The 12,713-nt window shown below is 25.5% G+C and overlaps 1 protein-coding gene across 1 annotated transcript in view; it reads right to left on the bottom strand.

Annotated features, from left to right (window-relative positions):
- Window positions 1-500: 500 nt before the first annotated feature.
- The window catches only part of LOC129959730 (retinitis pigmentosa 1-like 1 protein), a 68,379-nt gene continuing 56,166 nt past the window's right edge, over window positions 501-12,713 (bottom strand). The window contains exons 23-29 of the mRNA XM_056072620.1: window positions 11,324-11,326; window positions 10,273-10,320; window positions 9,239-9,286; window positions 5,414-5,461; window positions 4,380-4,427; window positions 1,567-1,608; window positions 501-565 (exon numbers count right to left, since the gene is read on the bottom strand). Coding sequence (XP_055928595.1) covers window positions 501-565; window positions 1,567-1,608; window positions 4,380-4,427; window positions 5,414-5,461; window positions 9,239-9,286; window positions 10,273-10,320; window positions 11,324-11,326 — 302 coding nt within the window. The remainder of the gene's footprint in view (window positions 566-1,566; window positions 1,609-4,379; window positions 4,428-5,413; window positions 5,462-9,238; window positions 9,287-10,272; window positions 10,321-11,323; window positions 11,327-12,713) is intronic.

The raw sequence follows: 12,713 nt of genomic DNA, 5'->3' as shown, positions 1-12,713 counted from the left end.
TAGACATACAACCTACAAAAAACATAAAAAGAATTTTGGAATGTGTATAAATTTAGAAATTTTAATATTCACGGGTAATAATGATAAGAGAAAACTTTCACAATTAATATTAATTTTGCTCCAGATTCTTTTCACATATTCTGAGAAGATGACATGAATTCCACATAAACAAATCAATGATTATTACTAAAATATGGAACTTACTAAATGTAAAACTTTTCTTAAATAATGGACTAATTTAATCCACAGTATCCGAAATCCGAATTTTTGTTTTGTTTTTTCCAATATTCGGAAGTTGCTTTTCTAAACACCTATACAAAATTGTGTAGAAGTTGTTCGACATTAATTTATTAAGAAAATTAAAACAATTGGATTTTGCAGCTAAAATAAATGTTCTTCTATAAGAAAAAAACACTTCTTCGACTTTGGTAAAATCTTCCAATATATATAATATTTAATGAAATATTATTCCTGCTTTTCATAGATTACTTTTGTAAATATTAAATATTTATAATACCTGCAGATGGTCCTTTTTCGTCAGGTCCATGTTTCTTAGATTTACGCACTAAAAAAAAAAAAAAACGACTTTTGGAATCTGTAAAAACTTACAAAGTTTAATATTAACAGTATGATAAAATAAAACTTTCACAATTAATATTAGTTTTGCTCCAGATTCTTTTCACATATTCTGAGAAGATGATATAAAATTCCACATCAACCAATCAATGAATATTTATAGAGTATTGAATTTACTAAATATAATATTTTTCTTAAATTTTGCATTTTACATTTTTTTTAAATTTTAAAAATAATAAAAAAATTTTAATTTACATTTTTTTAAATGTAATAATTTAATAGAGAACGCTGCCTTTTTTTAATGAAAAATTAAGGATTTTCTTTATTAAATTCATTATGAATTTTCAGTATCTGCATAAAAATTTGTTCAATAACCTCGTACTTGAAAAATTTAATTTGAACTCTTTTTCTAATAGTAACGGATTTTCTGATTACCTATGAAACTGTGTCTTTGTATTCCTTTTCGAAAGGACTTACTAAATGAAATGTAAGACAATAAATGCGAAGATAATTTAAAATTGAATTGAACGATTCAACTGAAAATTTAAGTCAGCATCGAAAAAAACCGAGAAATTCTTGTACGAGGCCTTTTTGGCAAGAAAGAAAATTGTAGGTAAAATGCATTATGAGTCAAAGGAACATAAATTCAATACAAGAAGATAACTAGTTAAATGGATTACATTTACCAAAGGAGAAAATAGTTTCGTCTTCAAGGATGCGTTTTATTTATTTATTTATTTTTGTTTTGTTTTTTCCAATATTCGGAAGTTACTTTTCTAAATATCTATACAAAATTGTGTAGAAGTTGTTCGACATTAATTTATTAAGGAAATTAAAACAATTGGATTTTGGGGCTAAAATAATTATTCTTCTAAAAGAAAAAATCACTTCTTCGACTTTGGTCAAATCTTCAAATATATATAATATTTCATGAAAAATCATGCCTGACTTGCATAGCTTGCTTTTGAAAATATTAAATATTTATATTACCTGTGTAAGACCGAAGGCATTCCCTTTTGTTAAACACCCATCCTAAAAAAACATAAAAAGAATTTAGGAATGTGTATAAATTTAGAAATTTTAATATTCACAGGTTGATAAGAGAAAACTTTCACAATTAATATTAATTTTGCTCCAGATTCTTTTCACATATTCTGAGAAAATGACATGAATTCCACATAAACAAATCAATGATTATTAATAAAATATTGAACTTACTAAATGTAAAACTTTTGGACTAATTTGATCCATAGTATCCGAAATAAGTATATTTTTTTTAATGTCGCTTCTTTATTGTTTTCTGAATTTAAAACTTGAAATAACAGCAGAAAATTTTGCTTACAGCTTTCCTTATATTCGGAATAGACGGCATTAACACTTAGATCACACTTCACAATATTGTAGTGATATATTTAAGGATATGACACATTAAGACCGAAGCAGGACCTGTCACTCTGCCTGACACTGTCATATCTGACATCTCAAAAAAAAAAAAAAAAAAAAAAAAACGACTTTTGGAATCAGGAAAAACTTTCAAAGTTAAATATTAACAGTATTATAGAATAAAACTTTCACAATTAATATTAGTTTTCTCCAGATTCTTTTCACATATTCTGAGAAGATGATATAAAATTCCACATCAACAAATCAATGATTATTTATAGAGTATTGAATTTACTAAATATAAAACTTTTCTTATATTTTGCATTTTACATTCTTTTTAAATTTTAAAAATATTGAAAACTTTTTAATTTACATTTTTTTTAAATGTAATAATTTAATAGAGAACGCTGCCTTTTTTTAATGAAAAACTAAGGATTTTATTTATTAAATTCATTATGAATTTTCAGTATGTGCATAAAAATTTCTTCAATAACCACCTACTTGAAAAATTCAATTTGAACTCTTTTTCTAATAGTAACGTATTAGTAGATTACCTATGAAAGTGTGCCTTTGTATTTCTTTTCGAGAGGACTTATTAAATGAAAAGTAGGACAATAAATTCGAAAGTAATTTAAATTTGAATTGAACAATTCAACTGAAAATGTGAGTGAGAATCGAAAAACCGAGAAAGTTTTGTACCAGGCCTTCGTGGCATATGACTGAAAATTGTAGGTAAAATGTATTATGAGTCAAAGGAACATAAATTAAATCCAAGGATATCACTTGTTAAATGGATTACATTTAACAAACGAGAAAATAGATACGTCTTCAAGGGTGTTATTCCCCCCATCCCAATATTTGGAAGTTGCTTTTCTAAATTTCTATACAAAATTGTGTAGAAGTTGTTCGACATGGACTAATTTAATCCATAAATATGAAAATAATTTAAATTTGAATCGAACGATTCAACTGAAAATGTGAGTGAGAATCGAAAAACCGAAAAAATTTTGTACCAGGCCTTCGTGGCATATGACTGAAAATCGTAAGTACATTGTATTATGAGTCAAAGGAACATAAATTCAATCGAAGCATATCACGTGTTAAATGGATTACATTTAACAAACGAGAAAATAGATACGTCTTCAATGGTGTTATTTCCCCCCCCCTATATTTGGAAGCTGCTTTTTTAAATTTCTATACAAAATTGTGTAAAATTTGTTCGACATTAATTTATGAAGAAAATTGTAACAATTGGATTTTGGAACTAAAATAATTGTTCTTCTATAAGAAAAAAAACACTTCTTTGACTTTGGTAATAACTTCCAATATATATAATATTTAATGAAATATTATTCTTGCTTTTCATAGCTTACTTTTGTAAATATTAAATATTTATAATACCTGCAGATGGTCCTTTTTCGTCAGGTCCATGTTTCTTAGATTTACGCAATAAAAAAAAAAACGACTTTTGGAATCTGTAAAAACTTACAAAGTTTAATATTAACAGTATGATAAAATAAAACTTTCACAATTAATATTATTTTTGCTCCAGATTCTTTCGACATATTCTGAGAACATGATATAAAATGCCACATCAACAAATCAATGATTATTTATAGAGTATTGAATTTACTAAATATAAAACTTTTCTTAAATTTTGCATTTTACATTCTTTTTAAATTTTAAAAATATTAAACCTTTTTATTTTACATTTTTTTAAATGTAATAATTTAATAGAGAACGCTGCCTTTTTTTAATGAAAAATTAAGGATTTTCTTTATTAAATTCATTATGAATTTTCAGTATGTGCATAAAATTTGATCAATAACCTCCTACTTGAAAAATTCAATTTGAACTCTTTTTCTAATAGTAACGTATCTTCAGATTACCTATGAAATTGTGCCTTTGTATTCCTTTTCGAAAGGACTTATTAAATGAAAAGTAGGACAATAAATTCGAAAGTAATTTAAATTTGAATTGAACGATTCAACTGAAAATGTGAGTGAGAATCGAAAAACCGAGAAAATTTTGTACCAGGCCTTCGTGGCATTTGACTGAAAATCGTAAGTACATTATATTATGAGTCAAAGGAACGTAAATTCAATCGAAGCATATCACGTGTTAAATGGATTACATTTAATAAACGAGAAATTAGATACGTCTTCAAGGGTGTTATTTTTCCCCCCAATATTTGGAAGGTGCTTTTTTAAATTTCTATACAAAATTGTGTAAAATTTGTTCGACATTAATTTATGAAGAAAATTGTAACAATTGCATTTTTGAACTAAAATAATTGTTCTTCTATAAGAAAAAAACACTTCTTTGACTTTGGCAATATCTTCCAATATATATAATATTTAATGAAATATTATTCCTCCTTTTCATAGCTTACTTTTGAAAATATTAAATATTTATATTACCTGCAGATGATCCTTCTTCGTCAGGTTCATGTTTCTTAGATTTACGCACTAAAAAAAAAAAAAAAAAAAAAAAGACTTTTGGAATCTGTAAAATCTTACAAAGTTAAATATTAACAGTATGATAAAATAAAACTTTCACAATTAATATTATTTTTGCTCCAGATTCCATTCACATATTATGAGAAGATGATATAAAATTAGACATCAACAAATCAATGATTACTTATAGAGTATTGAATTCACTAAATATAAAACTTTTCTTTAATTTTGCATTTTACATTTTTTTAAAATTTTAAAAATAATAAAAAAATTTTAATTTACATTTTTTTTAAATGTCATAATTTAATAGAGAAGGCTGCCTTTTTTTAATGAAAAATTAAGGATTTTCTTTATTAAATTCATTATGAATTTTCAGTATGAGCATAAAAATTTGTTCAATAACTTCATACTTGAAAAAATTCAATTTCAACTCTTTTTCTAATAGTACCGTATCTTCAGATTACCTATGAAATTGTGCCTTTGTATTCCTTTTCGAAAGGACTTATTAAATGAAAAGTAGGACAATAAATTCGAAAGTAATTTAAATTTGAATTGAACGATTCAATTAAAAATGTGAGTGAGAATCGAAAAACCGAGAAAATTTTGTACCAGGCCTTCGTGGCATATGACTGAAAATCGTAAGTACATTGTATTATGAGTCAAAGGAACATAAATTCAATCGAAGCATATCACGTGTTAAATGGATTACATTTAATAAACGAGAAAATAGATACGTCTTCAAGGGTGTTATTTTTCAACGCAATATTTGGAAGTTGCTTTTTTGAATTTCTAAACAAAATTGTGCAAAATTTGTTCGACATTAATTTATGAAGAAAATTGTAACAATTGGATTTTGGAACTGAAATAATTGTTCTTCTATAAGAAAAAAACACTTCTTTGACTTTGGTAATATCTTCCAATATATATAATATTTAATGAAATATTATTCCTGCTTTTCATAGCTTACTTTTGTAAATATTAAATATTTATAATACCTGCAGATGGTCCTTTTTCGTCAGGTCCATGTTTCTTAGATTTACGCACTAAAAAAAAAACACGACTTTTGGAATCTGTAAAAACTTACAAAGTTTAATATTAACAGTATGATAAAATAAAACTTTCACAATTAATATTATTTTTGCTCCAGATTCTTTCGACATATTCTGAGAAGATGATATAAATTTCCACATCAACAAATCAATGATTATTTATAGAGTATTGAATTTACTAAATATAAAACTTTTCTTAAATTTTGCATTTTACATTCTTTTTAAATTTTAAAAATATTAAACCTTTTTATTTTACATTTTTTTAAATGTAATAATTTAATAGAGAACGCTGCCTTTTTTAATGAAAAATTAAGGATTTTCTTTATTAAATTCATTATGAATTTTCAGTATGTGCATAAAAATTTGTTCAATAACCTCCTACTTGAAAAATTCAATTTGAACTCTTTTTCTAATAGTAACGTATCTTCAGATTACCTATGAAATTGTGCCTTTGTATTCCTTTTCGAAAGGACTTATTAAATGAAAAGTAGGACAATAAATGCGAAAATAATTTGAAAGATTCAACTGAAAATGTGAGTAAGAATCGAAAAACCGAGAAAATTTGGTACCAGGCCTTCGTGGCATATGACTGAAAATTGTAGGTAAAATGTATTATGAGTCAAAGGAACATAAATTAAATCCAAGGATATCACTTGTTAAATGGATTACATTTAACAAAAACAGAAAACAGATACGTCTTCAAGGGTGTTATTCCCCCCATCCCAATATTTGGAAGTTGCTTTTCTAAATTTCTATACAAAATTGTGTAGAAGTTGTTCGACATTAATTTATTAAGAAAATTAAAACAATTCGATTTTGGAGCTAAAATAATTATTCTTCTAAAAGAAAAAATCACTTCTTCGACTTCGGTCAAATCTTCAAATATATATAATATTTCATGAAAAATCATGCCTGACTTGCACAGCTTGCTTTTGAAAATATTAAATATTTATATTACCTGTGTAAGACCGAAGGCATTCCCTTTTGTTAAACATACATCCTAAAAAAAACATAGAAAGAATTTAGGAATGTGTATAAATTTAGAAATTTTAATATTCACAGGTGGATAAGAGAAAACTTTCACAATTAATATTAATTTTGCTCCACATTCTTTTCACATATTCTGAGAAAATGACATGAATTCCACATAAACAAATCAATGATTATTAATAAAATATTGAACTTACTAAATGTAAAACTTTTCTTAAATAATGGACTAATTTAATCCATAGTATCCGAAATAAGTATATTTTTTTAATGTCGCTTCTTTATTGACTTCTGAATTTAAAACTTGAAATAAAAGCAAAAAATTTTGCTTACAGCACTCCTTATACTCGGAATAGACGGCATTAACACTTAGATCAGACTTCAAAACATTGTAGTGATATATTTAAGGATATGACACATTAGGACCGAAGCAGGACCTGTCACTCTGCCTGACACTGTCATATCTGACATCTCAAAAAAAAAAAAAAACGGCTTTTGGAATTAGGAAAAACTTTCAAAGTTAAATATTAACAGTATTATAAAATAAAACTTTCACAATTAATATTAGTTTTGCTCCAGATTCTTTTCACATATTCTGAGAAGATGATATAAAATTCCACATCAACAAATCAATGATTATTTATAGAGTATTGAATTTACTAAATATAAAACTTTTCTTAAATTTTGCATTTTACATTTTTTTAAATTTTAGAAATATTGAAAACTTTTTAATTTACATTTTTTAAATGCAATTATTTAATAGAGAACGCTGCCTTTTTTTAATGAAAAATTAAGGATTTTCTTTATTAAATTCTTTATGAGTTTTCAGTATGTGCATAAAAATTTGTTCAATAACCTCCTACTTGAAAAATTCAATTTGAACTCTTTTTCTAATAGTAACGTATTAGTAGATTACCTATGAAAGTGTGCCTTTGTATTTCTTTTCGAGAGGACTTATTAAATGAAAAGTAGGACAATAAATTCGAAAGTAATTTAAATTTGAATTGAACAATTCAACTGAAAATGTGAGTGAGAATCGAAAAACCGAGAAAGTTTTGTACCAGGCCTTCGTGGCATATGACTGAAAATTGTAGGTAAAATGTATTATGAGTCAAAGGAACATAAATTAAATCCAAGGATATCACTTGTTAAATGGATTACATTTAACAAACGAGAAAATAGATACGTCTTCAAGGGTGTTATTCCCCCCATCCCAATATTTGGAAGTTGCTTTTCTAAATTTCTATACAAAATTGTGTAGAAGTTGTTCGACATGGACTAATTTAATCCATAAATATGAAAATAATTTAAATTTGAATCGAACGATTCAACTGAAAATGTGAGTGAGAATCGAAAAACCGAAAAAATTTTGTACCAGGCCTTCGTGGCATATGACTGAAAATCGTAAGTACATTGTATTATGAGTCAAAGGAACATAAATTCAATCGAAGCATATCACGTGTTAAATGGATTACATTTAACAAACGAGAAAATAGATACGTCTTCAATGGTGTTATTTCCCCCCCCCCTATATTTGGAAGCTGCTTTTTTAAATTTCTATACAAAATTGTGTAAAATTTGTTCGACATTAATTTATGAAGAAAATTGTAACAATTGGATTTTGGAACTAAAATAATTGTTCTTCTATAAGAAAAAAAACACTTCTTTGACTTTGGTAATAACTTCCAATATATATAATATTTAATGAAATATTATTCTTGCTTTTCATAGCTTACTTTTGTAAATATTAAATATTTATAATACCTGCAGATGGTCCTTTTTCGTCAGGTCCATGTTTCTTAGATTTACGCAATAAAAAAAAAAACGACTTTTGGAATCTGTAAAAACTTACAAAGTTTAATATTAACAGTATGATAAAATAAAACTTTCACAATTAATATTATTTTTGCTCCAGATTCTTTCGACATATTCTGAGAACATGATATAAAATGCCACATCAACAAATCAATGATTATTTATAGAGTATTGAATTTACTAAATATAAAACTTTTCTTAAATTTTGCATTTTACATTCTTTTTAAATTTTAAAAATATTAAACCTTTTTATTTTACATTTTTTTAAATGTAATAATTTAATAGAGAACGCTGCCTTTTTTTAATGAAAAATTAAGGATTTTCTTTATTAAATTCATTATGAATTTTCAGTATGTGCATAAAAATTTGATCAATAACCTCCTACTTGAAAAATTCAATTTGAACTCTTTTTCTAATAGTAACGTATCTTCAGATTACCTATGAAATTGTGCCTTTGTATTCCTTTTCGAAAGGACTTATTAAATGAAAAGTAGGACAATAAATTCGAAAGTAATTTAAATTTGAATTGAACGATTCAACTGAAAATGTGAGTGAGAATCGAAAAACCGAGAAAATTTTGTACCAGGCCTTCGTGGCATTTGACTGAAAATCGTAAGTACATTATATTATGAGTCAAAGGAACGTAAATTCAATCGAAGCATATCACGTGTTAAATGGATTACATTTAATAAACGAGAAATTAGATACGTCTTCAAGGGTGTTATTTTTTCCCCCAATATTTGGAAGGTGCTTTTTTAAATTTCTATACAAAATTGTGTAAAATTTGTTCGACATTAATTTATGAAGAAAATTGTAACAATTGCATTTTTGAACTAAAATAATTGTTCTTCTATAAGAAAAAAACACTTCTTTGACTTTGGCAATATCTTCCAATATATATAATATTTAATGAAATATTATTCCTCCTTTTCATAGCTTACTTTTGAAAATATTAAATATTTATATTACCTGCAGATGATCCTTCTTCGTCAGGTTCATGTTTCTTAGATTTACGCACTAAAAAAAAAAAAAAAAAAAAAAAGACTTTTGGAATCTGTAAAATCTTACAAAGTTAAATATTAACAGTATGATAAAATAAAACTTTCACAATTAATATTATTTTTGCTCCAGATTCCATTCACATATTATGAGAAGATGATATAAAATTAGACATCAACAAATCAATGATTACTTATAGAGTATTGAATTCACTAAATATAAAACTTTTCTTTAATTTTGCATTTTACATTTTTTTAAAATTTTAAAAATAATAAAAAAATTTTAATTTACATTTTTTTTAAATGTCATAATTTAATAGAGAAGGCTGCCTTTTTTTAATGAAAAATTAAGGATTTTCTTTATTAAATTCATTATGAATTTTCAGTATGAGCATAAAAATTTGTTCAATAACTTCATACTTGAAAAAATTCAATTTCAACTCTTTTTCTAATAGTACCGTATCTTCAGATTACCTATGAAATTGTGCCTTTGTATTCCTTTTCGAAAGGACTTATTAAATGAAAAGTAGGACAATAAATTCGAAAGTAATTTAAATTTGAATTGAACGATTCAATTAAAAATGTGAGTGAGAATCGAAAAACCGAGAAAATTTTGTACCAGGCCTTCGTGGCATATGACTGAAAATCGTAAGTACATTGTATTATGAGTCAAAGGAACATAAATTCAATCGAAGCATATCACGTGTTAAATGGATTACATTTAATAAACGAGAAAATAGATACGTCTTCAAGGGTGTTATTTTTCAACGCAATATTTGGAAGTTGCTTTTTTGAATTTCTAAACAAAATTGTGCAAAATTTGTTCGACATTAATTTATGAAGAAAATTGTAACAATTGGATTTTGGAACTGAAATAATTGTTCTTCTATAAGAAAAAAACACTTCTTTGACTTTGGTAATATCTTCCAATATATATAATATTTAATGAAATATTATTCCTGCTTTTCATAGCTTACTTTTGTAAATATTAAATATTTATAATACCTGCAGATGGTCCTTTTTCGTCAGGTCCATGTTTCTTAGATTTACGCACTAAAAAAAAAACACGACTTTTGGAATCTGTAAAAACTTACAAAGTTTAATATTAACAGTATGATAAAATAAAACTTTCACAATTAATATTATTTTTGCTCCAGATTCTTTCGACATATTCTGAGAAGATGATATAAATTTCCACATCAACAAATCAATGATTATTTATAGAGTATTGAATTTACTAAATATAAAACTTTTCTTAAATTTTGCATTTTACATTCTTTTTAAATTTTAAAAATATTAAACCTTTTTATTTTACATTTTTTTAAATGTAATAATTTAATAGAGAACGCTGCCTTTTTTAATGAAAAATTAAGGATTTTCTTTATTAAATTCATTATGAATTTTCAGTATGTGCATAAAAATTTGTTCAATAACCTCCTACTTGAAAAATTCAATTTGAACTCTTTTTCTAATAGTAACGTATCTTCAGATTACCTATGAAATTGTGCCTTTGTATTCCTTTTCGAAAGGACTTATTAAATGAAAAGTAGGACAATAAATGCGAAAATAATTTGAAAGATTCAACTGAAAATGTGAGTAAGAATCGAAAAACCGAGAAAATTTGGTACCAGGCCTTCGTGGCATATGACTGAAAATTGTAGGTAAAATGTATTATGAGTCAAAGGAACATAAATTAAATCCAAGGATATCACTTGTTAAATGGATTACATTTAACAAAAACAGAAAACAGATACGTCTTCAAGGGTGTTATTCCCCCCATCCCAATATTTGGAAGTTGCTTTTCTAAATTTCTATACAAAATTGTGTAGAAGTTGTTCGACATTAATTTATTAAGAAAATTAAAACAATTCGATTTTAGAGCTAAAATAATTATTCTTCTAAAAGAAAAAATCACTTCTTCGACTTCGGTCAAATCTTCAAATATATATAATATTTCATGAAAAATCATGCCTGACTTGCACAGCTTGCTTTTGAAAATATTAAATATTTATATTACCTGTGTAAGACCGAAGGCATTCCCTTTTGTTAAACATACATCCTAAAAAAAACATAGAAAGAATTTAGGAATGTGTATAAATTTAGAAATTTTAATATTCACAGGTGGATAAGAGAAAACTTTCACAATTAATATTAATTTTGCTCCACATTCTTTTCACATATTCTGAGAAAATGACATGAATTCCACATAAACAAATCAATGATTATTAATAAAATATTGAACTTACTAAATGTAAAACTTTTCTTAAATAATGGACTAATTTAATCCATAGTATCCGAAATAAGTATATTTTTTTAATGTCGCTTCTTTATTGACTTCTGAATTTAAAACTTGAAATAAAAGCAAAAAATTTTGCTTACAGCACTCCTTATACTCGGAATAGACGGCATTAACACTTAGATCAGACTTCAAAACATTGTAGTGATATATTTAAGGATATGACACATTAGGACCGAAGCAGGACCTGTCACTCTGCCTGACACTGTCATATCTGACATCTCAAAAAAAAAAAAAAAACGGCTTTTGGAATTAGGAAAAACTTTCAAAGTTAAATATTAACAGTATTATAAAATAAAACTTTCACAATTAATATTAGTTTTGCTCCAGATTCTTTTCACATATTCTGAGAAGATGATATAAAATTCCACATCAACAAATCAATGATTATTTATAGAGTATTGAATTTACTAAATATAAAACTTTTCTTAAATTTTGCATTTTACATTTTTTTAAATTTTAGAAATATTGAAAACTTTTTAATTTACATTTTTTAAATGCAATTATTTAATAGAGAACGCTGCCTTTTTTTAATGAAAAATTAAGGATTTTCTTTATTAAATTCTTTATGAGTTTTCAGTATGTGCATAAAAATTTGTTCAATAACCTCCTACTTGAAAAATTCAATTTGAACTCTTTTTCTAATAGTAACGTATCTTCAGATTACCTATGAAATTGTGCCTTTGTATTCCTTTTCGAAAGGACTTATTAAATGAAAAGTAGGACAATAAATTCGAAAGTAATTTAAATTTGAATTGAACGATTCAACTGAAAATGTGAGTGAGAATCGAAAAACCGAGAAAATTTTGTACCAGGCCTTCGTGGCATATGACTGAAAATCGTAAGTACATTGTATTATGAGTCAAAGGAACATAAATTCAATCGAAGCATATCACGTGTTAAATGGATTACATTTAATAAACGAGAAAATAGATACGTCTTCAAGGGTGTTATTTTTCAACCCAATATTTGGAAGTTGCTTTTTTGAATTTCTAAACAAAATTGTGTAAAATTTGTTCGACATTAATTTATGAAGAAAATTGTAACAATTGGATTTTGGAAGTGAAATAATTGTTCTCTATAAGAAAAAAACACTTCTTTGACTTTGGTAATATCTTCCAATATATATAATATTTAATGAAATATTATT

Source organism: Argiope bruennichi, chromosome X2, assembly GCF_947563725.1.
Source record: "Argiope bruennichi chromosome X2, qqArgBrue1.1, whole genome shotgun sequence".
Lineage (NCBI taxonomy): Eukaryota > Metazoa > Arthropoda > Arachnida > Araneae > Araneidae > Argiope > Argiope bruennichi.
This window is presented reverse-complemented; position numbering and strand designations above follow the sequence as displayed.